Source organism: Typha angustifolia, chromosome 2, assembly GCF_048772165.1.
Source record: "Typha angustifolia cultivar Huaian chromosome 2, ASM4877216v1, whole genome shotgun sequence".
Lineage (NCBI taxonomy): Eukaryota > Viridiplantae > Streptophyta > Magnoliopsida > Poales > Typhaceae > Typha > Typha angustifolia.
This window is the reverse complement of record NC_133240.1, coordinates 8,735,953-8,761,029: the sequence shown is the minus strand read 5'-3', so window position 1 is coordinate 8,761,029 and position 25,077 is coordinate 8,735,953. Positions and strand designations below refer to the sequence as shown.

Genomic DNA, 25,077 nt, shown 5'->3' with positions numbered 1-25,077 from the left:
ATATTTATTAGAATCTAGTAGAGCCTATATATTTTCGTATCTGAAAATAGTTAACTATTTATCCAACTTATATCTGGTCTCTCACGCTCTTTCATACATACTCTTGAATTTTTTTTATATCTATATAGACCCTCTAAATTAAAATATATGTCTACATAAATCCTTTAAATTTAGGAGTCATTGCAGTAAAAAGTTCCTTAGTTTATGAGTCGATAGTAAAAATATATATAAAAAATGGTGATAGTTTAAGTAAAATTAAGTGTAATTAACCGTAGAGAAAATTAAGTGTAAACTTATACTACACATAAAAACATATTATAACAATTATAATAGAGGACCTAAAAATATTTCCGCCCAAATAAATTTGGGCATGTCGTCGAAAAAATGTCAACGCATCGAACACACTTGCTTTAATTTTACGAACCAGTATTTAATTTCAGACACAATTGGCATCTCGTCGAATATAAATGATTAACCTATTTATTGTCGTGTATTGTATTTAACTGTGCACCTAAACTAACTCACAAACTTCGAAGCATTGATATAGTTGTCTTATATTCTACTCGAATAATTATAAATTAGAAAAAAAAAATTAATTTATATTTGGATTAATTATTAGGACGTAAATAAATCTATTTTCCCCGGAAGCCGAAAAGTGGGACCCACGAAGTCCGTTGACGTGGCGCTTGTGCACGGGTTAACCTCTGTAACCTCAAACGGTGGGCGGTGACGTGGATCTCCGTCAACGGATAAGGCCAGGACCGTAGGCTCCACGTGTAAGACTGCATGCTTAGAGTTTAAAAGCTTTTTATTAGGAGGTTAAAAATCTAATTACTTGATGGATTACATCTCTAATTACAAGCTTATAGAGTTTAAGCGTTACGAAAGGGGAAACCGTTTGCTTCTGTAAAAGAAAAGGGATGACGAAACCATTTGCTAGCTATTTTATTCCCTTTTTATTTTTCTTCTATTCTCGTGATCCTTATCCTCAAACTTTATCTAGCTAGACTTTTATTATAGAATAAGTGCAACCTCTATCCACAGTATAAAACCACCAATAGCCTATCCATCTCCATCATCGCCTCCAATTCCAATCAATCCCTCATAAAATTTCCCAAATTTAGAAGCTCCTTACTCCTTCCAATCACTCTCCTCCTCCTCCTCAAGTCTTGAAAAGAAAGAGAGAGAGGTTTTAAAAGATGTTGGCCATTTTCCACAAGCAATTTGCTCACCCTCCGCAGGAGCTGAACAGCCCGGAGTCATCCAACAGCATCCCCTCCGGCAAGCCGGGCTCCGTCCGCCGCCCGCCCAAGAACCCCGACGAGATCTTGAGGGACTTCCACTCCTCGCACCCTAACCAATCCTTCTCCGCCACCTTCAGCGGCGGCGCCGCCCTCGCCTGCGTCGCCGCCCACAGTACCTGCCCCTCCTCCCTCCACCAGAGGTACATGTTCCTGATCCACGAAATCATTATATGAGATTTTGGTGCAATAATAAATATGATCAAGAGTAATAATAAATCTTGCATGCATGGCGTCGTCTTCTACCATGCACGTAGGTTGTTCTGTTGCTTCGATGAGATCTACTGCGTGTTCGTGGGGAGCTTGCACAACCTGAGCAGCCTAATAAAGCAGTACGGGCTCTGCTGCAAGTCGACGAACGAGGCCACGTTGGTGATCGAAGCCTACCGGACTCTCCGCGACCGGGGGCCCTATCCGGCCGACCAAGTCGTCAAGGATCTTTCCGGCTCATTCGCCTTTGTCGTCTACGACAACAAGACCGGCGCCGTCTTCGCCGCATTGGTACGTTACGTTACGTTACGCTGCATGCATGATACCTTTGCCAAATACTTCCAGTTGTTCGATCTTATCGATGATTACTTAATAGATTAAGTTTTTGGATCAATTAACATTCTATATGTTTGCATGTTAATATTATTGTAGAGTTCGGAGGGAGAAGTTCCATTGTATTGGGGCATTGCAGCAGATGGGTCAGTGGTTATTTGTGACGATAGGGATATTGTAAAGGGAGGTTGTGGCAAGTCATATGCTCCTTTCCCTACTGGTATGTGTTTCATGAGAAGTTTTCAGATAACATTCTATATTTTATCTTCTTTTTTTATTAACATTTCATTTTTATATATTTTGTAGCTTGATCTTCCTTTTTTTCTATGCTTCTTTACATGAGATCATAAGGTAATTAAATCTAATTAACTATTTTCCAATAAAAGTGTACCAATCAAAAAATATTCTGGTGGTGAGGTGGTTAGATATAAGAAGAGATTTTTTTATTTAGTTAGGGTGGGATAGGATGGGCTATGACTTAAAATGGGGCAAGATTATACATTTTTAAAGTATTTTAGTAATTTAATTAATAGAATTATGTAAGCGTAAATTAGGATTAATGATATATAGTTAGTTAAAGTAATACTATGTTGTTATAAAAGAAATTATAGTTAAAAAATTGAGAGTCAGATTACAAGATCTTCAGAGATATTAATACAAAACTAATAAAAATGTAGAATGTTATTTGAAAACTTCTCTATTTTCAAATAGCTTAGGACTGTGTGCAAAGAATAAATGAAATGGTTTTTCTATTCAATATAATTATCGAATATTGGAGACATTCTCTATTTTATTAAATTTTGAGTGAAAGAAAAGTAGAATCAAGAACTCGTAATTGCTTTTTAATTTTAGCTCATTTCACTTCCTCTCCGAGGAGCCACCTATGTTATAACTAACTATCCCCACTATGTTATACATCATCCAATTATTATTACTCTATTAACAATTTTCTTATTTTCTATTAATAAAGTAAAATTCGTATGGTGCTTTTACTGTATATTATACATATAAATTATGTGCCTTCTACTATAATAATAAAATGTGTATTAGACCCATTTTCATATCAAATAGATAACACTCAAATCAATGATCTTGTGAAATATATGTGATAAATGAAGTATTTACATGCATGTATATTTGGTATTTGGTGCAGGTTGCATGTTTCACAGTGAGGGAGGTTTGAAAAGCTTTGAGCACCCCATGAACAAGATGAAGGCAATGCCAAGAGTGGACAGTGAGGGTGTGATGTGTGGTGCAAACTTCAAGGTGGACACCTACACCAAGATCAACTCCATGCCAAGGGTGGGAAGTGCAGCCAATTGGGCCTCATGGGATGACTCACATTAATTGATATCTACTACCAATTTGTGTCTCTCTCACCTCCTACTATATAAATATATATATATATATATAATATACATGCATGCTTTCATATTCACTACTCCTTTGCAATGTATAATTTGAATCTAGACTTTGGACTTGTTTTGTATTCATTTAATAAAGGTGAATAGATGTTTGAACTCACTGCATTTTAATGGCACACTGTTGAAGATAGCGAGAAGACATTAAGTGGATGTTTCACTGGTATCACAGTAGCTGAGACACTTCATTACCCACTAAGATTTTTAGCAGTGCTTTCTAAATTCTTTTAAAGGAGAGTTAAAAAAAGATTTATGATGCATATTTAGTGATATACAAATAAAAGCATTAGTAATAATATCGAAGATAAAAAGTTTCATCTAGAACCCTAGAGATTTTGACTATATTATAACTAAAACCTCTCCTTTTACTTTTATTTTTTGAAATAGAGCCCTCTCTCTGATTAAAAACAAAAAATACTAATCTACACCATATTATTTAATGGATATAATTTATTAAACTAAACTTAATCCAAACTAAAAGGAGATTCATTTATAATATGGTCAAAGAATAAAGTGTTATTTAATAATACTATGGTCAAAGTATAAAGTGTAAAGCAATCACCAAAAAAGTCATGACTTGAGTGGAAAAGTGGCAACCTGTCGTAATTATGATGCTTAAAAAGTCAAAGTGCATGCTGCTGTCAAGTCACAAATACAATGGTCAAAATGGATATCATTTGGGCGAAATTTTTGACTACGTAAAAGTCTTTTAAATTTTGGGTTTAAATATATTTATTATCATGTATTTATATCTAAAATTATTTTACACCTTAAAAGATATTTCCGTATTATAACTACAATAAAAATATTAATTTTTAATTAAATTTGACTGAGCGTCACGGCTACGAAACGACTTAATACAACGCGTAACAGTTTTCCATATATTTATATGTGGAAGGAAGGAAGTAGAAGAGGGCATCATAATTTTATTAAAAAAATGGTGTTATATATAAATTTGTTGAATTTTTAAATCAAATTTAAAGTTAAATATAACTTACCATTTCAAACTTTTACATCATATATTTTAGTTTGTTTTATAAAATTTAACTGAGTCCTCGGACTATTGTAGTCATAATTATTTTGGTTATTTTAGTACATTCAGTTAAGTTTAAAAATATATTTAACAATCGAAATTTAATATAATTTAAGAAACATAAGGTGATTTTGGATGTATATAAAATATAGAATGGTAAAATATTGTGAATTAATTTAATTGAAGGTGTTTTTTAGACAAAGTACCGAACGTCAGGGTCGAAAATAAATATACGGCAGAGTGACCACTAATGATAATAAGACAAATATGGGGGGTTTTTAGTTAAAATAAATTGTTGTTAAAACAAAAAATATTATATCACGTGAGCAGCGGACGATGATCGTAGTCTTGGGCAAAAACGGACGGCCGAGATGGACCCGACTCCTTGGCTGTTGGCTGTTGAACCATCGCTGTTGTCCTCTTCAAGTCGACGGGCTTTCGTGGGAACGATCGAGAGGTGCAAAAGAAACAGCGTAGCGTGCGATGACTCGCGGGGTAGTTCTCTTTGCTCTCTCATCACCAATAATTCCACACCGACGACGAAGCACGAAGCGAGGAGGAGGAGGAGGACGAGAAGAAGAAGGCCAGGGTCTTGTTTCGGTCGCTTGATCTTGGTTCCAATCGACCTGTTCGTGAACGATTCGGGGGGGTTTAGATTTTGGATAGAGGAGGAGGTCCTGAGGGGACGATCCGTCTTCAAGAGGTTCGATCTTTCTTCGAATTGCTGTTTGATCTGAAATTTTTTGATTTTTTTTTTTGGTGAAATTATTCGCGCTGTGCGATGTTCTTGAGAAATGCTGGCGATAGCGGTCCGCATTAGGTTTGGATCTGTAAGGTTTCGAAGAGGTTTTGATTTGAAATGGATCAAAGTGAGGGTTTGAATGGAGTAGATAAAATTGATGGCGCTGCTCTTTATGGGCAAGAGCTTTCTGTGGATTGTCTTCGTCTTAATGGAATCCATTGCGTCATTTTAGGACTTTGATACACTTAGTAATTTACTACGCTTTTCTTGAGTTCTTGGATTTATGAAAATTTGCATGTCTCTCCCTTGGAGAATGGAGGAATGATTGATGAAATATTTAGTATATCTTCTCTTCAAGAAATTTTGTGATGTTTATGTAATATGTAATAATGTTTTTTTTTTGTAGAATGCAATTTTATGGAAGATAAAAGTGGCATAAGTAGAATTTCAGAAGATAACGTTCTGTAATACGAGTTGATATGAGTTGGTGCTGCTTTCGTCCTATCAAGAGAAGGAATGATCTCCAACATCAAGAAAGCCTAGGTGGTAAGAAAATTTTGGTAGATTCTTAATATGTTTTTTGCTTACTGGAAAGCATATGAGGAGTGGAAGGAAGATTGGGATGATAGAATAAGTAAACTATTCGTGAAGAAATTTCTTTTTATACTTTTGATTTTGTTAGTAACTAAGATGATCTATTTTAGCTTTAGTAGTTATATGAATTACAATGATTTGCCGAATGACATTTATGACATTTTATACTTGTCGCAGATCAAAGTTAAGGGGCATATTCATCGAGTCATTATTACTTGATTATTTTTAGACAATAGTAGATAGAAACAATGCTTGTAGAGTGTCCTATGAAACCAAGAAATATAGGCTATACAAGGAGGAAAGACTAAGTCAGTGATAGGGAACTGTAATGTCCATGAACTTGTGGTTGTTGGAGGATATAAATGCCAACTATAATCATGGATTTGACAGAGAACAATTAGAGAGAGGCTAGAAACAATATCTGAGTGGTTGATATTTGCTATAAGAGTTACTCGAATTATGAAAAAAAGGACTTATTTATTTCCATTTGTAATAAAATCAACTGTTTATTATCCATCTTGAACTTCTGTTGAGTGTTCGTACTGCAAACATATGGAGAAACTGCCAATGCATGTCAATCTTCATTAGCAATTCAAAACATGAAATGGATCTCCAAAAGATCTTTATTTTCACTCTGGTTATCCAAATGACATGCTCTATCACAATATGCAAGAACATAGGCTATTATATGACACTAAAAGATGAAAAGTTTTCAAGTCAAGGGGGACAATTAATGTCATTAAATCCTAAGGAGGGCCAATCAAGTCAATGGAAATTTACTCACAATCCTATTGTAGAAAGATACTCATATGTTAAGATTAATGGGGTTTTGTGGCCTTCCCTTGGCTACAGTTGACTCTACCCATGTCTTGGATATTTTCTTGAATATAGAATCTTTTTTACTATAACTTTTGTTATCTGATTGCCACATTTGGTTGTTTTTAAGTTGATACAGCACATCTTGCCACATCTTTCTGGATATTTTGCTGATGAGGCCATTTAATTTGACACCATTATGGCTAACATACTGTAGCTTAATTGATTTAACCTCATTCTTTCAGTTTTTTCTTCGGATAAGAATATAAAGCTTTTCTCCTATGGTGAGCTGAAATCAGCGACAGATAATTTTCACCAGGGCAATAAAATAGGTCGTGGTGGTTTTGGAACAGTGTACAAGGTACGCATGATTTACTCCATTTTCTTGTTCCTTCCTTTCATAGCCATCTCAGTAAATTGGCCATTTGATGTGTCTTGAGAAACTGATAGAATTGGCACTGAGCTTGCAACTGTTGACTGTAAGCAGTTTTACTCTGATTTACCTGGCCGAGTTAACTTAAGAGAAGATTGGAAAACTAATTTTACTTAACTATTAAAATGTGTTTGGTGTTGATTGACTGTCTAAATGTCTAGTCAGACATTATGTAATACGATATATGAATTGTAAACATTGATATTGGATCCTTGCAACTAGGCATATTAGACAACTATTTTTCTTTACATGGTAACATGTGAGAGATACATTTATTATGAATGAAGTCCATGGATCGGTAATTGGAACTTGTTTTGAAATCAAAGTTGCTTTTCTTGATTGCATCTCATAGTTCCCATTTTACCTCAAATATTCTGATGATACAGCTCTTGTGTTTGCAACACTCGGTGAATCTATATTAAGTTTTCAAATATAGACATTTTGTTAGCTAAAGTACTGCATGTCGTCCTGTGGAAATTCATGAGACTGGTTCCCCTGAATATTGGGGGCCCTCTACAGGCCCATGTATGCGATATTATTCGTATTATCGGTAATTCAATACTACACTTGACTTATCCAGGATCTGGTATATTCTGAGTTCCCCGATTGTTTTAGTGACTCACCCCCATTTATCAACTTATAAGTTAACTTTGCTCAGAATTAATTAGCAGAGAATAGTTTTGGTGATAAATCACCTGCATGCAGCATGAGCATGAGGTACTTTACACTCACTAGTTGAGCTGCTATGTAAATGCTTTCTGGTATTATTTTTATCAGTAGTAAATTATTTTTTCTTTCAGATGTCAAAACTCAAAGTATATATGTTTACAGGATCTCTCTGTCATACACTAAGTCAATTGCATACCCTCTGTAGCACTTGATTATTATTTTTACTTCTTTCTGCTTTTTGTATATGTCAGGGAATCCTTAGAAGTGGACAAGAAGTTGCAGTAAAGGTACTTTCTGCAGAATCACGGCAAGGGGTCAAGGAATTCTTGACTGAAATTGATGTCATCACAAATGTTAAGCATCCAAACCTTGTTGAACTAGTAGGTTGCTGCGTCGAAGCCGATAATCGAATTTTGGTATATGAGTACTTAGAAAACAATAGCCTTGATCATGCATTATTAGGTAAAACTATATAATATGCACCAGAATGATTATTTCAAATGATCGACCATTTGGTTGGAGTCAGTTGAAGCTTCATCTTTCATTACTGTCTACCTTGCAGGTCCCAATAGTGACCCGAGGAAACTGGATTGGAACACAAGATCTGCAATATGTCTGGGTGTTGCTAAAGGTCTTGCTTATCTTCATGAAGAGCTACAACCACATATTGTGCATAGAGACATCAAAGCTAGTAATATTCTCATTGACAGAAATTGTGTCCCCAAAATTGGAGACTTTGGTTTAGCCAAACTATTTCCAGACAATATTACACACATCAGTACCCGCGTTGCTGGAACAACGTAAGCAATAAAATGCAACTATGTTCATTGTGATTTTTTATGCAAAGATGCAGTTGGTTCTTTAACACTTCAGTACATGGAATCCATTTGGTTCTTGAGTACATAAATGCATTTATCATGTGGAATGATGATCATTGCTGAATCGCAATTGCATTTACTTTCATATATTAATATTAAAAATTGTAGCATACTCTCTTTGTCATGGTTTCGCTAGATTGTTAAAACAAATGAGAAATGCAACATAGAATAATTGCCCTTGAGGGGGTTGTAAAGTGTTGAGTTGAAATTTGTTATAAAAGAAAGAAGAAAATTGCATCTATATATTGATAAAAATTAATATCTTGTGATAAATGGGAATCAAGCTGCATATTTTTTGCTTATTAATGCAATAGACAACTCTCATAATGGATTTTTTATGGTAATACTTGAAATAATGCAAGAGTTGTAAATTGCTAAGTTGAAAATTGTTATAAAAGAAAACAGAAATTGCATCTATATATCAATAAGAAATACACATCTTGTGATAAAGGGGAATCAAGCTGCATATTGTTTGCTTAGTAATGCAATAGACAACTCTCATAATGGATTTTTTATGGTAACACTTGAAAGAATGCAAGCATCTACTGCACATAATTCTTTTCTATTGGATATTTAGATTAAGGGTGGTAAATTTAAGGAAGATTTTGAATTATTTTTTTTGCATCAAAGGACAAGGAAACCAATCTTTAATGTAACTGGATTTATAATTAAAAGAAAAAAAGAGTCTTTGATGATTATCATCCTGCAGTAACTAAAATTTGTTCATCTAAATGCAGTGGTTATTTAGCACCAGAATATGCATTGCACGGGCAGCTAACCAGGAAGGCTGATATATATAGCTTTGGGGTTCTTATACTTGAAATAGTGAGTGGCAGGAGTAGCTCAAAGATGCTCTGGACAGAAATGGACAAGCTTCTCTTGGAATGGGTAACTCCTAAACATTTGTTCATTCTGTCATTTTGTTTAAACATCACTTGCTAAAGACTTATGGAAGGAGGAGTCTGTCTTTGCAAATTGAAGTTAAATATCGTGGGTTTGAGGAATTAAGAAATGAAAGTGTCTAAAATACTATTCTACAGCTCGGAGGTGTCTTGACATATATATCATCAGCTATTTGAATTGGAAACATTGTGAACATCTGATGTTCAGAAGATATTATTTATTAGGGTAAAATAAGGGAAACAACTTGGTTTTTGAGCGCAATACTTCGTTTTTCTTCTTGATAGAGATGTTGCCGGTTCAAAGCAGGGAGAAAATAAGGGGAAACACTTGCTAATAAACTCAATCTTGCTCTTTTATTCCTCTATAAGCTTTTTATGCTGGGGCAACCCAAGGCTTTTATGGGGAGAGCAGATCTCAATATATACATTTTAGTGTCTGCATATTTCACTTTCATCACTTCTCAGTTAAAACATTGCTTGCAGAGTCATGCATATTTTACTATCTTCGCTGCCCTTATCCTCTGATACTAAAGTTTCAGTTATGCAAAATGCAAATGTACAGATATGGCAACTTTACGAAGAAGGGAGGCTTAAGGAAGCGGTGGATCCGGTGCTCAAAGAATATCCGGAAGAGCAAGTCATCCAGTACATCAAAGTTGCCCTCTTCTGCACCCAAGCGGCAGCTGGACGTAGGCCATCCATACAGCAGGTTGTAGAGATGATGTCCAAAACTATCAAACTCAATGAGAAAGAGCTGACGCCACCAGGATACGTCGATGACTCTACATTTAAAGCTTCTAGAGCAACAAACTCAAGCAATTCCAGATTCCAGGACTCGTATTCCCGCGGGACAACTGCGCCATTCACCTCTAATGCTATTACTTTCAGTGATATGATTCCAAGGTGAGAAGAACTTGAGGACGCGCAACATACAGTGAGCAAGTTTGCTGCATGACAATTTCTTGACTACCTATTGCGGAATTTAGTGGTCTTCAGGGAATTAGTAGAAACATTCAATTTTGTCCTGCTTAATTATTTGTGTTCAGTACTATTTACAAGATATGCAGAGTACGTTAACAGGAAATGCACTGGATGTAAACCATCTAATCCTACCAGGAGAAAATATAATAAATCAGCCTTTGTGCAAGGCTTATTATTAATTGATTGTTTTCTAACAGGTTTTATTATAGAATCGTCGCATAGCCAATATTTACTTCCCACTTAGTTCGGGTCTTTCTTGCAACTTATCCTATAATCGTGCATTATCCCAAAAAGAAATTAAAATTTCAGAATTCCTGGCCCGATACCTTTTCTTATTCGGCCCTTGAATTTCGGATTCCGAAGGCTATTTGATCGGAATTCTCGGTCATAAATTTGTCGAAAATGGCCTATTAACGACGTTTGCGGCCCAATAAAGTAGGAATCCATGGAAGAATCTGAGCCACTAGTTCCATTAGATTTGTGGTTCATTAAATATGCCAATCCGACCACCGCCGTGTGGATTTAGGCAAGACTGTATCTTTCACATGGTATGAAGCACAACGAGGGATAATTTCAGACATAATCTCGAAGTTCTCAAGTTACACATCCAACGAAAAGATATCTCATAATACATGTATCCAAAATAGGATAACAGATCTCGTTGGTCCTAATAGGAGATTAAGATAGGACACTATCCTACGGACACATCTCTACAAAATGATACAAGACACAGCTACATAATTCAGGACTTAATAACCATATGAGAAGTGTTTCACTTGAGCTTGAAACTTTGCCATGCCGTCTTATTTCCATTAGCCAGTTGCATTCCTACAGTGTAAAGCGGTTTCAGGCTTTGGAGCTTGGCTCTGTGGTTTTAGCTGCCTGGCCTGAAGGATATTCCTTACCAGCGGCATTGCTGTTAGTCGGGCCTTCTTTGGTGGGCGGGGATCCCTTGGCTCCAGTGGTGGTTGCTGCAGGAGCTCCCTCTTTCATGGCTACTGCCGGTGGAGGTGGAGGTTTCATGTGGGGTGGTGGAGTGTGCTTAAGCTTCACCAGTATCTGACGCATCCTTGAGAGGTCAGTGGGCTTGCCGGGCTTGGGGCCCTGAACAACAACAATGGAAGGCTTTTTCTGTTGATCTTTCTTCCCCCTCTTCTTCTCAATGTTGGCAATCTCATGGGGGATCAGTTCTGCTATTGATTTCCAGTATTGTTTGTCAACATTAGCATGAAAATTCTCCTGGTTCGCCAGGAAAAGCTGTGCGATGACCAAGAAGACAAATCGCGCACAGCCTAAACATCAGAACTGTCTGGTGGGAAAACAAAGAGCATGCATTGACAAAAGTTTAGGCTAATTACCTTTTCCTTCTCTCTGTTCTGTGTCTTGTTCGTCTCACAGTTCACTTTTCTTTTCTCGTAGAAAGCTCTTTTGTACTCCTCTGCTTCAACAATTATTTGGTTTCGCAGCTCCTTCTCGCTTCTCTCTTTCCCCTCTAAAACAATGGCATTTTGCCTGCATGTGGTAACTGGAATTAGTATCAGGATTTAATAGGCTACAACAGAATGCAATAAAGAAACTTTTTCATTTATATGAATGGCGGGCACCATGAAACCATTTTATTCTCACAGGTTGGAGGTTGCTCTTTCTCTTTCCCAAACAATGAATATAAAGAGATTATGCAAGAACAAGAAAATTGGTATGCAGTTTGTAGGAGAGAGAATACCATGTGCCTCCAGGGCATCCTTTATCTCCAGAAACAATATACTCTCAAGACCTCTTGCTATTACTGTGCTTCATTAACATTTAGAAATACAAGTCTTGCCTCAACAATCCCTAACTGATAGGATCTCTAAGAAGTGGATTTTACAGTAGTTATGCATCTCTAAGAAGACCACTGACCACTGATGAATGAACATATGCATAACATGATTTCAGCATAAACTCGTCTAAGACACAATACAATCATCAGGCTAGAACACATATGGTTAGTAGAACACCACGAAAAATATATATTACTGAACCTATGAACAGGCTAATTCCTATTTGCCGGCTCTCACAAGCCATAAAATGAAATATTCTGCATCGTATTTGTTGGCGATCCATGTGTACATAGAAATAGCCAAACTATAGCTCTTAAAAAAATCCTAGAATGTTATCCATTCATTTATAATAGGTTTAGTGATTCATGGACAGTATTCAAGACATAAAACAGCCTTACTACCCAAAAAAAAAGTATTTTATACTGTAGATAGTTTAAGATTTCCGACATTCTATTTACTAGTCTATATACTTAAATCTAACCTTATGGATAACACCCAAGAAAAGGAAAATAAGAATCGAAAGAAGGAAAAAGGAAACTGTGTTTTAAACGTGCACATGCGCACCGATATTACCATAATGCAATGCAATACAAAAAAAGATAATCTACATATCCTAAGATCAGAATAAATCGGATGAAACTAAAATATATTTCAAGGAAATGAACATAGCAGACACTAAATACAATTTTCTTCGACCCCCAGATAGAAAGCAAAGAACACAAAACCCACAAATCTGACCAAATCTTCTTAAATCATCTGCAATTAAGTGGAAAGTGCTACGTCACCAAAGAAACCCTAGGTGAAATCGAGCAAGAAAGAAGCAGATCCAACCATATCATCTTAAATCCCCATTAATTAGGCCGTAATCAACATGTCGCAAAAGAGCCTTAGGTGAAATCGAGCATGGAAGAACCAAATGTACAGAGAAACACCCTCACCTTCGCCATTCCCGAAGAATAAACCCCTCCTCCGGCTGCATCTCAGTGGGAGGGGGCAGGATCGGGCCATTGGAAGCAAAGACCCCTCCATCATCCACCTCCTCGTATCCCGTGCCGTTCGAATCCGGCATCGAGAAAGGCGACGGCGCGTCCGAGTATCCCGGAACCGGATCGGATCTGAACCCGTAACCCTCGGGCGAGGGCGGGAAGCTTCCGCCGCCGGCGCCACCGGAGACGTGAATCTCATCGAATCCGGCGGCCGGATGATCGTCGGAGATCCCGATCGGATCTTTGGAATCGTCTTCGTCCGCGCCAGCGAAGGAGGCGTAGCCGTCGAAGCGCTGAGAAGGGAGGCGGGGGTCGTATCCTACGTATCCGCCGTCGTCGAAGGGTCGGGTGGATGAAGGCATCACCTCGTCGCCGTCGTTGGAGAAGGAATCGAAGGAGGAGGCCATGATGTGGGAGATAGGAAGAGGAAAGCGATGTGGTCGGTGGGCGGTGTATGCACTATGTACTGGAGCCGAAATGACGGAATTATCCACAAGATGGATAGTGGATTGCCTGTAGCAGCTATTCAGGAATTTGATGCATACTATATGCTTGTCAGAGTGAAAGTAAAAAAAAGATTCTTTCGAAGCCAATAAATGACCGCCAAGTATACAAATAATTGAATAAATTTCCGCATTCACGGTAAGGAACCACTCACTGTACTAGCTTGTGGAGAATATCATACTTCAATGTTGGCTTTGCCTAGTTACTTAGGACCCCCGCAAAAAGAAACGAATTTGCATATAACCATCTCTATTTCTAATTATTATATAACAAAAGTAGGGCCCAATTTGCAAATAGTGATAATGCAGGGTTCTTTTCACAAATTCTCAAATGCATGTCGTCTTACCATACTGCTGGCGGGCTACTCCGCGGAGAGAGCAACCCGCAGCTGCTAGCTGGCCCGTCTTCTAGCGGATCCAGGTGATAATTGTCTTCAAACCCGATCCGCATGCCACCGTCGAACAAAACAACGTCTCCCAAAAGTGAAACATCCATAATGCACCTTAACGGCTGGGTGATATCCACGTGTCACCTTCTTAAACATCAACGGCAAAGAATGGTCTGATTTGAAATCTCGCGCCTCCGCCTCCGGTTTGCCCGAAACCTCGTGCTACCGCCGCAGGAAACGAACGAAGTCACCGCCCCCCTTTATATTGCTCGTATTGGATCAAATCCTACGAAATTACCATTTAAAACATCTTTCTCATCTTACTTCTCGTCGTCGTCTCGAAATGGCTTCGTCTCGGCCGTCGATGAGGGGCATGCGGCTTCCCCACGTGTTCCCGAGGGGGAAATCCTCGCCGTACGCGGTGGCGTTGGCGGCGATGCTGGTGGTGTCGGTGGTCCTCCTCGTGCTCCTCGCATTTGGTGTCTTCTCCCTCACGATTACCGCCACCATTGATGCCCCAAACGCAGAGGTTGAGCATTCCCGTTTCCGGAGATCCGCGACTGAGACGATGTGAGATCGATTCCTATCTCTGGCTTGCTTCAATTTGGATTTGATTTGGGATTTTGATGATTGGATTGGTATATGTCTGGTTGGAACTTCGAACAGGGGTGGACTGGGGGAGAGAGGAAAGCAATGGACGGAGATTGTTTCGTGGGAGCCTAGAGCCTTCATCTACCACAACTTCTTGGTTCGGCTCTTTGATTAGTTCTTTTCTTTCTCTCACTCTCTCTTTTCTTACAAGGATCTGCATTTAGTTATTGATGAGCAAAACATTAAGCCTAAGGGGTATACACCGCAAAAAAGAGAGCCTAATTTGGGAATTGTGAGGGTATATATTCGAATAAGAACTTTTAGAGGTATTAAATTCGGAGGGTAATGCATGCAAAATATCCCCTGCTAAAATAGAACTAGCCTTAAGGAATGCTAGTTGATTAAAATGTTATAAAGGATGATCTTTGGTGTACTTCTTATCAGTCCAAGGAGGAATGTGAGTACCTGATTGCATCGGCAACGCCTCGCATGATGAAGTCAACAGTTGTTGATAGCAGTACTGGCAAGAGTAAAGACAGCAGGTTTGTGTAAACTTCTTTCTGCAATTTTTTTTTTTGTGAATTAGTACTGAATGTTTTTTCTTGACCAGTGTTCGCACAAGCTCGGGCATGTTTCTTCAAAGGGGACAGGACAAAATCATCCGAGCCATTGAGAAAAGGATAGCAGATTATACCTTTATACCTGTCGGTATGTGATTTGTCTGTGTGCATACATAAATGAATGTGGAATTTATTGTTTCTAATGCTTGGTACTATGATTTAATCGCCTAATATAGGGAAATGAAAGATTTAATTTGAATGGAATTAAATTGAAAGGATGAAGATATATAGAGAAGTAATGAACCTCATTGAATTGTGTCCAAGGGTTATTAAATAGAAATTGTCTTTTTACATAAGTAATATTTCCTTTTCTTTCTCTTGGATGAACATTTGGATGCAGATACTCGAATTATGTTCTTTAAGTCCTGTGCTTGGATTAAGAAAATTAAATACTTAACAACTTGTGTTTCATAGATCATGGGGAAGGCCTCCAGATTCTGCATTATGAAGTTGGGCAGAAATATGAGCCTCATTATGACTACTTTGCGGATGAATACAACACGAAGAATGGTGGTCAGAGGATGGCCACCCTTCTCATGTATCTGTATGTTTCATCGCATCTTACCATCAGTTATGTCTGTATCAAATTACATTTCTTGGAAATGCTCATTTTGATTGTTTGGTCTTTATAAACATTTACAGTTCAGATGTTGAAGAAGGGGGTGAGACAATTTTCCCTAATGCAAAAGTTAACAGTAGCTCTCTCCCATGGTATGATCAGCTATCTGATTGTGGCAAGAGAGGCCTTTCTGTCAAACCAAAGATGGGAGATGCAGTGCTCTTCTGGAGCATGAAGCCAGATGGCACCCTTGACCCATTAAGTTTACATGGTTAGTTGTCATGCTCGACAACATGTTTGCTTTCTTGCATTTTCTTTGTTCATTATTTATACTGTTCTTGCGCAACAGCTACAAATCATGTTAATAGATCATCTTTTACTGAAAAAAAAATGTCAAGCATCTATTTTGTTAATATATAATATGACTGGATTCTTGCAGGTGCATGCCCTGTGATTAAAGGGAATAAGTGGTCATCTCCGAAGTGGATGCGTGTCCATGAATATAAGACCTGAAATTTGGATCTACAGGTACTAATTAGGGAGATACTCACCTGTTGAAAAGTGGTCTCTTTTTTTGTTGTAAAATTTTAGTAATAAACTATAAAATGATGTGGTTTTTGAAACTATAATTTTACAAATATAGTTTGATGAGTGTTGTCTTGTTTCCTATGAAAATGGTTGATGATTCGATAGTTAGAAGAATATAGATGTTCAATAAATCCCTGGTTATAACTAAATGCTTATTTTGACCTTATAACTGTTTGCAGTGATGGACTCAATGCATCATATTAAGTAGGGAGGTCTTCAAGCTTCTTGTCCAGATGGAAGTTATACCTTGCAACATTAGTTTCTACCTTTCTGTTCTCTCTCTCTCTCTCTCTCTCTTTCTCTCTCTCTCTCTCTCTCTTCTCTTCTCTCTCTTTTTTTTTTCTTTTTTTTTTTTTTTTTTTTTGACTATTTTGTCCCACATTAGCTCAATGAAAAGAAAGAGATACCATTTGTTGATTGCATTGTACTTTTCTTAAATGCAACTCCACCTTATTTATGTACAGTATGCATGTAGTAACAAGTCACAATTATTTTAAGCTAGCTGATCCTCCGGAAATGAGGTTGAGATCCATGTTTCAAGATACACAGCCACTGCAGTAAGGAGCTTATCTGGAGTTGCAGTCGACAAATACATTATAGCTGCCATCAAACAAGAAGCCAGCTTTCCAAGTTTTATCGCAAAAGAAGACAAGAAAAACTATAGAGATGAGAGAAATTTTTGGTGTTGGTTCTGTTGTGTAAGGTATTAGTCTTTATTAGTCTGTGATGATATGTTTATTACTTGACTTATTTTTGTCAATTTCATTTTCAAAGTATAAATATAAGCAGCACAACTGAGTATCTCCTTTCTTTCAGAAAAAAAGAAGTCATACAGCTTCTCCTTTCTGTGCTTAATGAAATTTTGTGTACGTCGGAGTTAGTCCATCTCATTTCTTTGCAATGGCTTAACCTGATTGAAATATGCAAGCAAAAGGCTAAACGATGATTGCAAAACATTTGAAATCTATCATGCATTGACTAAGATTTTCCAGTAAATTCTTAGGAGCTGAACTGTTTCAGGCACAGGGCTGCAATATTGACCAAAAAAAGGAAAAGCTTACATAAGGGCACAAAAACCCAGAAGTACAGGATACAAATTACTTGTCATGCAACAATCTTCCCCTCAGAAAGTTAACTCAAAACCTTTTAACTTATTTGGAGAAAAAGATTACCTCTCAATGACCATTATAATCTGATATGGCTTTATTTGATTTACAAATTATCTGGCAACTTCACTTTGAACAATGCTTGGACTAAAACATGAGGGATAAGAGAGATATTACTGCTCCATGAACTATGGAGCTATTGACCTTCAAAAACCATTACTCTGTATAAGCTCTATAAACGTAAATGACTGCATATATTCAAGGAGGGATGCATAATTGCATAATTGTAACTTCTGTCAGAAAATAATAATACTTTTGACTTCTTTATACTACGAATGAATGCCCATAGGATATTCTCTACATAAAGGAGTATCTGAAGCAATTCCGATGAAGAAATGGCAACTTCAGAAAGAATGGAGAGCTGAGAGGATCTAGCTCATCTCAAACAAGACACCAGATAGCTGCGAAACCGCTAGGAGTGGTTATTCCTTCCTTACCAGATACTCGACATCACCAAGCTCCACTTCTCGTCCTTTCCGTTCTCTTTCGTATCCATATAACATCTCAATCTGCTCCAAACTTTTTCCCTTCGTTTCAGGAACAAACATGAGTGCAAAAACCACAGAAAGGGCTGAGAAAGCTGAAAAGATGAAGAAGGCACCCCCAACAGAAATGGCGCGGCACATGGACAGGAAGGACATAGCAACCAGGCCACTGCACACTCTGTTTCCAACTGCTCCAAGTGCAGCGGCCTGAGCACGCAATCTCAGGGGAAAGATTTCAGAACTCAACACCCAACAGATTGGGCCCATCCCAACTGAGAAGAATGCTACATTACCACAGACTGTCAATATTGCTAACCCAATACCAACTTCTTTTGAGACCATCTCATGTCCAAGCAATGAAAGAGCGAGGCCCAACACAAACAGACAAACGGTCATCCCAATTGTGCTAACATACAGTAGCGGTTTTCTACCAACTCGGTCGATTAGAAAGATTGCAACCAAGATGAACACGGTTTTGGTAAATCCAACAGCAACAGTTGCAGCAAGAAGTTTGTTGTCAGACTTGATCCCTGCATCTCTGAATATAGTTGGGCTGTAATATACAGTAGCATCTATGCCAGTGATCTGTTGGAAGCATTGAATACCTAATCCAGTTATCAGCATCCGACATAATGCTGGAGAAGGCCTAAGGAGCTCTTGCCATACAGCTGTATCCACATACTTGTCAGCGCTTCCAACTCCAGCAGCTTCCTCTATCTCAGCCAGTCTCTGCTTTGCATCTTCCTCATTGTCATTTATCTTCAGAAGCACCGATCTTGCTTCCTCTACCCTATTCTGCATGACCAACCACCTAGGAGACTCTGGAATGACAAACAGCGCAAAGCCGATGAAGATTGATGGGAGGATTCCAACAGCAAGCATAATTCTCCAACTTATATGCTCTGACAGGCCTGAGAAGGCATAATTTGAGATGTAACCAAGAAGGATTCCCAGATTTATGAAAATCTCAGGGAAAGAGGTGAGAGAACCCCGCGAAACAGCAGGGGATATCTCTGCAATGTATACTGGTGCAATCATGACTCCGAATCCTATCCCAATTCCAGCCAACAGCCTACCTATCATCAATACTCGGAAAGAAGGAGCAAAAGTCATTATAGCAGCGCCACTTTGGAACACAATGGAAGCTAAACCTATAGTCCATTTTCGGCCGATAGCATCTGAGGTTCTTCCGCCTGCTAAGCTACCCAAAAGCGATATGATACTCAAACACCCGACTAGAACTTCTTGTTGTACTTCTGTTATGTGCAGATCCCTTTGAATGAATAGAATGCATCCACTCATAACACCCACATCTGCAGAACATACATCATAACTTTCAGCATAATTCTAACAATACCATGTTCTTTTCTGTAAAAATCTATTAGCTGATACATAAAGAGTTCTAGTGTTCAAATTAATAGTGAATCTTCTTTCTACACTATGACATACTTCAAAAATAGCATGGGCATAAATGCCAAAGTACATAAAACAACCAATGCTCAAGGCAAAGTAAAAGAACAGATAATACTAGAACATGATGTTAGATAAGTCAACTTGCCAAGTTTGACCAGAATTAGGAGAACCAACAAAGTTTGGATCTTTCCGAATCAATCACCCAAGGAACAATCAAAGATCAAAAAGAATAAAAGTCCAATCAAACAGACCAAATCACAAGATGGGTTATGGGCATTTATCCTTTGATCAAATTCATCTACGAGGCACTAGTAGATCGAAAGATTCCAAATTTCCAACTTTAAACGGCGGCTATGCTCACCATAACCGAGAAGAACGGAGTTGAGAGAGGCGAAGATGGCGCAAGCGAGGACATATCTCCTCGTTTGGTTCCTCCTGCCCTCCCCGAGCGTTAAGTCCCCGCCTTCTCCTACCTCTTCTTCTTGGGCGTCCATCCTCCTATACTTCCCTTTGCCTCCCAGTCCCGGGAATCTCGGCACGCCATTCGCACTTCCATTCCTGATCGCTTCGGGATCCACCAACCCCATTTCTCTCGCCGAGAGAGATCTAGAGAGAGAGAGAGAGGTGCTCTCCGGATCTGGAGTTGAGAGAGTCACGAAAGAGGGGTGGACTTAGAAGAGGAAGAAGCGCCCTTCTTGGAAATCGGCGGAGAGGAATTGACCCCGCGTTCTCTTTTGTTTTTTTTTTATGGAAACTTATATCTTAAACCCTATATTCTCGCGGATTTACGATCACGGCCTATATTCTTTAACATTTACAGCAACTTTATTCTCGGGCAACATCCCAAATTAAACTTTGAGAGATATTAAAATACATCGATAATTTGAGAGGTAAATAGGTAATTTTCAGCAAACTAAGGTGATTCCGACCGAATTCCACCAAGGATCTTTTCCTAAAATAAAATCCAAAACATGGGACCGGAGTGTAAAACAGGCAAATACTAGGTGAAGAATAAATTCGCAGAAACACAGGGTGCGAATTGTAATGCTCCCTTTTTTTTCTCCTAATATTCATCAGGGAACTGGTCTTTCGTTTGGTAGGAATTGCGAGAGTAAGACCAAACATAAGGCAAGGTTTCACGTCACGAGTTCAAAATGTCTTTTACTTGACAGACACGATCTCTGGACCAATGGGATGAGAGTTTCTACGAGGGGCTTCATCGCTTCGTAGCCTATTGCTGCTTTCTCCGACAAAGCTCCGTATCGAACCCAAACCGGCGGTAGCAAGATATTTTTCATGACGTGGCGTAAAGGTATTGGAGGATCAAGTGCTGCCCTAGCTACTGTCGATTTAGTCCTCAAAAGGACGAATTCACTCCTTATAAATTGAGGTATCTCCAAATAAATGGGATGGAATATTTTGACGATCGCACGTTCTTCACAACCAACCGACTATTCCCGAAACAATTAATTGCACGTATTTAATAATTTTAATTATACTTATTAAATCTATAATCCTCTCTCTCTATATATATATTTTTAATATTTACATTTATAATAAAAAATATCTGTGAAAGTAATTTGCAGAACTAAATAGTTTCTCCTTAATTATACTCCTTTAGTCCTTACCTTGTGCGCTTTGAGTTTCAGTAGTTCAATAATAAAATATTATTTTATTTATTTTATATTTAATTAAAATTTAAAATTAATTAATTAAGTTCGGACTTAGTCTCAAACCAAACAAGAGCCATTTGGTTTGAGTTCAGGGAAAGACCCTGAACTAGTTCTGAAACTACTAATTTAGTTCAGTAATTAAATATATTTTTATATTTTTTATATCTAACTAAGTTTACTTTTTTTAAAAAAAAAAATTAAATTAAAAATAAGATCAACTAATTAAGTTCATATCTTAGCCTTAAATCAAACAAGCTCTTATTTTCAGATATATATTTCTAAATTTAAGGATATTCTTTTAATCTTCTTAAACACAGAATGATTTATAATTTGACTCATAGCTGTTAAAAGGGATCATTGAATTTAGAAAGCTAGTGCACATAAATAAGGAATTATTGAGGGTTATACACGCAAAAATTAAAAAAAAAGCCTTGACTTTGGATGGTGGGGTACAAATAGCACGACGGAAACCTTTTTCTTTTTCCTTTTTCCTTTTTCTCTTGGTGACGTGTCAACTTTAAATGAGCTTCTCAATCACCTCACTGCTTTATCTAAAACAAGTGTCAAACTAGGTGTCGACTAATCCCGCTAACTCATTTTGGTTATCCTCGAGCTCAAACTTGAACTCAGAACTGGTTATATGTGGGCTTGACACTTTTTATTGGGCCGAGACTTGAAACTGAAATAAAATGGTGGATCTGGTGTTTTGTACTGCAACAAACAGTTTGAATCCTAGGGAGATGGAAGGTAGAAAGAATAATATATTTAAGCCACCATTGTAGTTTAGTAGTTGGTTCTTATCAACTTATGATAAAAATTATGGGTTTAATATTCCCCAATTGATGCATTGTGATTGATATTCGGCAAATTCTCTATCGAACTGCTATTTGCATATGATTTAGACTCATGATTAAAAAAACAATCGAGTTTGGTTGTGTATATCATCACTTTGTCTACCTTATAATATATGGGCTCGTAATTAACTAAAATAATATTTGATATTTCATACTTTTGTTATGGGATGTGGATTCACTATATGTTGGTTTGAAGTGATTCGTTGGACATGTCATAACGAATCAATTATGTTAGGGGTATAACTAGATTCAAATTATGCACTCTAAGTCTAATTACCTGGGATTTGGATCTTAATTTTCCAATCCACTCAATAAAATGGATCGGATTTAGGTCGAGTATTGTCAGATCCTAACGAATTAGAATTCAGATACAGTTTTGGCTACTTATTCAGGAGCTCTAATGGATATTTAAGGTTTCCTTTAAATTTATAGACAATGGTTATATCATCCAATAATTAAATAATATTATTAGAAGTACGTGGATTACTCTAATTCTTATATAGCACGAACAATCTCGAGTCTTGGAGAAATTACATTCAGATGTTTACTTAATATATTAAGCTTGCATTATATTTAGCGAGATAATTAAAATATAGTGCTCTAATTTTTAGCTACTAAATTATAATAATTGAGTGTAAAAGAATTACGACTTAGTGGTTTACAATAAGATTAGCATATTTTAAATTCACGAGGGATCCGAATCCAATCTATTTAAACTTTGATTCGAATTTGATACCAATCTTTATATATATATATATATATATATATATATATATATATATATATATGTATGTATATTGGAGCTAATCAATTACACCCGCAGATTACGTGGATCCAACCGGGAAAGAGTCACTAAACCCCAACCACCAAACATGCGCCGACAATTGCATTCGATCTCCTGCGCATCGCCACGCAAGCATAACGAAAAGAAAACCATGCAAGACAAACAACTTGAGTGACTAGATTACTTCCCGACGAGTCCTCAAAATGAGCTTTTCGTTCTGCCAATACGCTAAACAGCAGTTTATAATTTATTGTTTCTAGTTATTAAATATTTTAAATTATTATAAATAAAATCCTCCAAAGAAACATTTGAACTCATAATAGTAAATTTAGCTTTAGTTATTAAATGTGAGTATTTTATGGAGGCTGTGGTGGAAAAATTGTCCAGCTCAGCCAATGCCATCAAGGAATGGTCAACAGCTCTCCCGAGTCATTTTCTTTGAGCGTAGGTAAGCGTAGCAATATTAGATTATAAAGATGTCAAAGAAGACGACAAAATTAGCCAACCTGTCGTTATCTTTTTCTACGGCGGGACCCGCGGTCGCCCACAAACGCCACCGACCCATATCCCAAGCTGTCACGTCTGTCGCCCGACGTCGGCGATCGGGTGTGCGGTCCCACAATCTCGAGACAGGACCACCGGATCCTCCACCGCCCATATGTACGGCGACCCGAATCGGGTCGCTTTCGCGGGGCGGGGGAGCATCGGTCGTCCGCCAATTAGCCGACTCCCCTCGCTGACTCCGTGTCCGTATTATAAGCCCACGCGCGCCGCGATTGCCTATCCGGCCCGGACCTTTCACAATCGCGGCACATGCTTAGCCAGCTCCGTGAATACTCTGTGTGTGTGTGTGTGTGCTTTGAGGATCGTGCTTATCCGTCTTTTCGATTTGCATATATATATATATATATATATATATAGATATAGATATAGATATAGATATGCAAAAGTTCTACGCCATCGCCTTAGTGCTTAAGAAATGCATCATTTATTTTATTTTATTTTATTTCACTGTGAACCCCACGGCCCCCACTCGCACCAAACTCCCCCAAATCTCGCCTTCCCGTGTCTATATATACGTAGGTTAGCGCGCAGGAAGCCGGAGAGGAAGAAGAATAATAAGCGGAATAACTTCTTTTTTTAAAATCCCGTACCTGGATAACAGCAGCAGCCGTACTCCAAATCCGACATGCCCTCTTCTTCCCTCTGGCCTCAGATTTGCGAATCCACATCCTTCGGCTTCCAAGAACTCCGAGTTGCTCGTAATCGCCTTCCATGGGTCTCAACCCGGAGCAAGCTTCTGACAGTGGCGAGGACTGGAATCAGGTAACTGTGAGTTTTTTTTCTCTCTCTCTCTCTCTCTGTTTTTTTTTTCATGGATTTACATGCCGAATGGTGCGTGGAGATGCGATCTTGATGCTTGGATGTCGTACCTTTTTTGAAACAGCCGGCGAAGGCGGCGCCGCTGAGATGCCCGCGGTGCGATTCGTCGAACACCAAGTTCTGCTACTACAACAACTACAGCCGATCGCAGCCGCGGCACTACTGCCGAGCCTGCCGCCGCCACTGGACCGCAGGCGGCACGCTCCGCGACGTCCCGTTGGGGGGCGCTCGGAAGAGCAAGCGCCGCAAGATCTCCGAATCGCCCGCCGCCGCAGCCGCCACCCCCGAAGTCTCTTTTGAGTCAGGGAGCGTCCCGATGATGCTTCGCCCGCTTCAGTTGCCGTTGATGGGGTCTTCTTCGCCTTCGCTGGCGGACGAGTTTGGCAGCGACGGGTTAGATTTCATGAGCGCTTATAACAACGATCTGGGGAATAGCTTGTTCTCTTGCTATGATTTGAACGCCGCGAGTTTGATAAGCGCGTGGGAAGCGCCGCCAAACTACTGGGAGGAGATCGGTGAGTTAAATAGCTTTGGATCGGAGGAACCGACCAAGTACCTGTGAGAGTGGTCTGTGTTTACGAGGAAGTAGGATTTGATCGTTGTATTCGTGATATGCGTTTCATCCGCTTTATTTGCTAAGATTGTAACTCATGGAGAGAGAGAAGGAAGGCAATTGGCAACTCGTAATATTACATCTTACACCCTAGTAATTTTTGTATTTATATTTTGGATTCTACGTTGATATGTTTCGAACTTTATTATCAGTAAGCACCTTTTTCCTAGGGAATTTTAAGAACATAGGCGTGGTGGTTGCACTTATTTATAAAATCTTATGCACTAATCAAAGTGAGACCTAAATTTTGAGACTAAATGCGAAAGAAAAGTAGAGTTAGTCTTTAACTTAGTGAACATTGTGGGAAAAAATTCTCTCTAAAATTTTAAACAATTAA

General features: G+C 38.3%; 6 protein-coding genes across 9 annotated transcripts; 4 read left to right on the top strand and 2 right to left on the bottom strand.

Annotated features, from left to right (window-relative positions):
• The first annotated feature begins 1,074 nt into the window (after nucleotides 1–1,074).
• Nucleotides 1,075–3,368, top strand: LOC140770973 (stem-specific protein TSJT1-like). Its single transcript, XM_073112318.1, has 4 exons — nucleotides 1,075–1,444; nucleotides 1,559–1,802; nucleotides 1,944–2,064; nucleotides 2,998–3,368. The coding sequence occupies exons 1-4, from the start codon at nucleotides 1,200–1,202 to the stop codon at nucleotides 3,189–3,191; spliced, it is 804 nt and encodes a 267-aa protein (XP_072968419.1). The 5' UTR covers nucleotides 1,075–1,199; the 3' UTR covers nucleotides 3,192–3,368.
• Nucleotides 3,369–4,749: 1,381 nt separating this feature from the next.
• Nucleotides 4,750–10,492, top strand: LOC140770958 (putative serine/threonine-protein kinase). Of its 2 annotated transcripts, none has more exons than XM_073112306.1 (7): nucleotides 4,750–5,001; nucleotides 5,447–5,583; nucleotides 6,696–6,811; nucleotides 7,804–8,014; nucleotides 8,115–8,352; nucleotides 9,168–9,318; nucleotides 9,895–10,492. In XM_073112306.1, the coding sequence occupies exons 2-7, from the start codon at nucleotides 5,520–5,522 to the stop codon at nucleotides 10,237–10,239; spliced, it is 1,125 nt and encodes a 374-aa protein (XP_072968407.1). In that variant the 5' UTR covers nucleotides 4,750–5,001; nucleotides 5,447–5,519; the 3' UTR covers nucleotides 10,240–10,492. The 2 variants fall into 2 exon arrangements, with proteins under 2 accessions (XP_072968407.1, XP_072968402.1); XM_073112301.1 differs by having other exon boundaries at nucleotides 4,751–5,001; nucleotides 5,447–5,586.
• A 372-nt stretch (nucleotides 10,493–10,864) lies between these two features.
• LOC140776761 (clathrin light chain 2-like) lies at nucleotides 10,865–13,568 on the bottom strand. The gene is made up of 3 exons (XM_073120609.1): nucleotides 13,072–13,568; nucleotides 11,672–11,825; nucleotides 10,865–11,570 (listed from the first exon to the last, which is right to left on the bottom strand). The coding sequence occupies exons 1-3, from the start codon at nucleotides 13,524–13,526 to the stop codon at nucleotides 11,160–11,162; spliced, it is 1,020 nt and encodes a 339-aa protein (XP_072976710.1). The 5' UTR covers nucleotides 13,527–13,568; the 3' UTR covers nucleotides 10,865–11,159.
• A 748-nt stretch (nucleotides 13,569–14,316) lies between these two features.
• LOC140772693 (probable prolyl 4-hydroxylase 3) lies at nucleotides 14,317–17,210 on the top strand. Of its 2 annotated transcripts, none has more exons than XM_073114886.1 (8): nucleotides 14,317–14,581; nucleotides 14,678–14,759; nucleotides 15,047–15,144; nucleotides 15,213–15,310; nucleotides 15,637–15,766; nucleotides 15,865–16,052; nucleotides 16,221–16,309; nucleotides 16,549–17,210. In XM_073114886.1, the coding sequence occupies exons 1-7, from the start codon at nucleotides 14,355–14,357 to the stop codon at nucleotides 16,292–16,294; spliced, it is 897 nt and encodes a 298-aa protein (XP_072970987.1). In that variant the 5' UTR covers nucleotides 14,317–14,354; the 3' UTR covers nucleotides 16,295–16,309; nucleotides 16,549–17,210. The 2 variants fall into 2 exon arrangements, with proteins under 2 accessions (XP_072970987.1, XP_072970995.1); XM_073114894.1 differs by having other exon boundaries at nucleotides 16,868–17,202.
• A 464-nt stretch (nucleotides 17,211–17,674) lies between these two features.
• On the bottom strand, nucleotides 17,675–20,147 carry LOC140772685 (probable polyol transporter 4). Its single transcript, XM_073114874.1, has 2 exons — nucleotides 19,795–20,147; nucleotides 17,675–19,333 (listed from the first exon to the last, which is right to left on the bottom strand). The coding sequence occupies exons 1-2, from the start codon at nucleotides 20,018–20,020 to the stop codon at nucleotides 17,958–17,960; spliced, it is 1,602 nt and encodes a 533-aa protein (XP_072970975.1). The 5' UTR covers nucleotides 20,021–20,147; the 3' UTR covers nucleotides 17,675–17,957.
• Nucleotides 20,148–23,839: 3,692 nt separating this feature from the next.
• LOC140771186 (dof zinc finger protein DOF3.6-like) lies at nucleotides 23,840–24,826 on the top strand. 2 transcript variants are annotated; one of them, XM_073112627.1, is made up of 2 exons: nucleotides 23,840–24,076; nucleotides 24,192–24,826. In XM_073112627.1, exons 1-2 carry the CDS (start codon nucleotides 24,020–24,022, stop codon nucleotides 24,687–24,689), a joined length of 555 nt encoding a protein of 184 aa, XP_072968728.1. In that variant the 5' UTR covers nucleotides 23,840–24,019; the 3' UTR covers nucleotides 24,690–24,826. The 2 variants fall into 2 exon arrangements, with proteins under 2 accessions (XP_072968728.1, XP_072968736.1); XM_073112635.1 differs by having other exon boundaries at nucleotides 23,845–24,070.
• Nucleotides 24,827–25,077: the final 251 nt, after the last annotated feature.

What these genes read in the sequence shown, in the direction of transcription:
- LOC140770973 (XM_073112318.1), top strand. Translation starts at nt 1,200, where the DNA reads ATGTTGGCCATTTTCCACAAGCAATTTGCTCACCCTCCGCAGGAGCTG. An exon ending in CCCTCCTCCCTCCACCAGAG is followed by an intron (nt 1,445 to 1,558) that starts GTACATGTTCCT and finishes CCATGCACGTAG; the next exon opens with GTTGTTCTGTTGCTTCGATG. An exon ending in GCGCCGTCTTCGCCGCATTG is followed by an intron (nt 1,803 to 1,943) that starts GTACGTTACGTT and finishes ATATTATTGTAG; the next exon opens with AGTTCGGAGGGAGAAGTTCC.
- LOC140770958 (XM_073112301.1), top strand. Translation starts at nt 5,520, where the DNA reads ATGAGTTGGTGCTGCTTTCGTCCTATCAAGAGAAGGAATGATCTCCAA. An exon ending in ACCCGCGTTGCTGGAACAAC is followed by an intron (nt 8,353 to 9,167) that starts GTAAGCAATAAA and finishes ATCTAAATGCAG; the next exon opens with TGGTTATTTAGCACCAGAAT. An exon ending in ACAAGCTTCTCTTGGAATGG is followed by an intron (nt 9,319 to 9,894) that starts GTAACTCCTAAA and finishes GCAAATGTACAG; the next exon opens with ATATGGCAACTTTACGAAGA.
- LOC140776761 (XM_073120609.1), bottom strand. Translation starts at nt 13,526, where the DNA reads ATGGCCTCCTCCTTCGATTCCTTCTCCAACGACGGCGACGAGGTGATG. An exon ending in ATTCTTCGGGAATGGCGAAG is followed by an intron (nt 11,826 to 13,071) that starts GTGAGGGTGTTT and finishes TACCACATGCAG; the next exon opens with GCAAAATGCCATTGTTTTAG. An exon ending in AGAACAGAGAGAAGGAAAAG is followed by an intron (nt 11,571 to 11,671) that starts GTAATTAGCCTA and finishes GTCATCGCACAG; the next exon opens with CTTTTCCTGGCGAACCAGGA.
- LOC140772693 (XM_073114886.1), top strand. Translation starts at nt 14,355, where the DNA reads ATGGCTTCGTCTCGGCCGTCGATGAGGGGCATGCGGCTTCCCCACGTG. An exon ending in GCCACCCTTCTCATGTATCT is followed by an intron (nt 15,767 to 15,864) that starts GTATGTTTCATC and finishes AAACATTTACAG; the next exon opens with TTCAGATGTTGAAGAAGGGG. An exon ending in TGACCCATTAAGTTTACATG is followed by an intron (nt 16,053 to 16,220) that starts GTTAGTTGTCAT and finishes GGATTCTTGCAG; the next exon opens with GTGCATGCCCTGTGATTAAA.
- LOC140772685 (XM_073114874.1), bottom strand. Translation starts at nt 20,020, where the DNA reads ATGGGGTTGGTGGATCCCGAAGCGATCAGGAATGGAAGTGCGAATGGC. An exon ending in CTCCGTTCTTCTCGGTTATG is followed by an intron (nt 19,334 to 19,794) that starts GTGAGCATAGCC and finishes TATGTTCTGCAG; the next exon opens with ATGTGGGTGTTATGAGTGGA.
- LOC140771186 (XM_073112627.1), top strand. Translation starts at nt 24,020, where the DNA reads ATGGGTCTCAACCCGGAGCAAGCTTCTGACAGTGGCGAGGACTGGAAT. An exon ending in AGGACTGGAATCAGGTAACT is followed by an intron (nt 24,077 to 24,191) that starts GTGAGTTTTTTT and finishes TTTTTGAAACAG; the next exon opens with CCGGCGAAGGCGGCGCCGCT.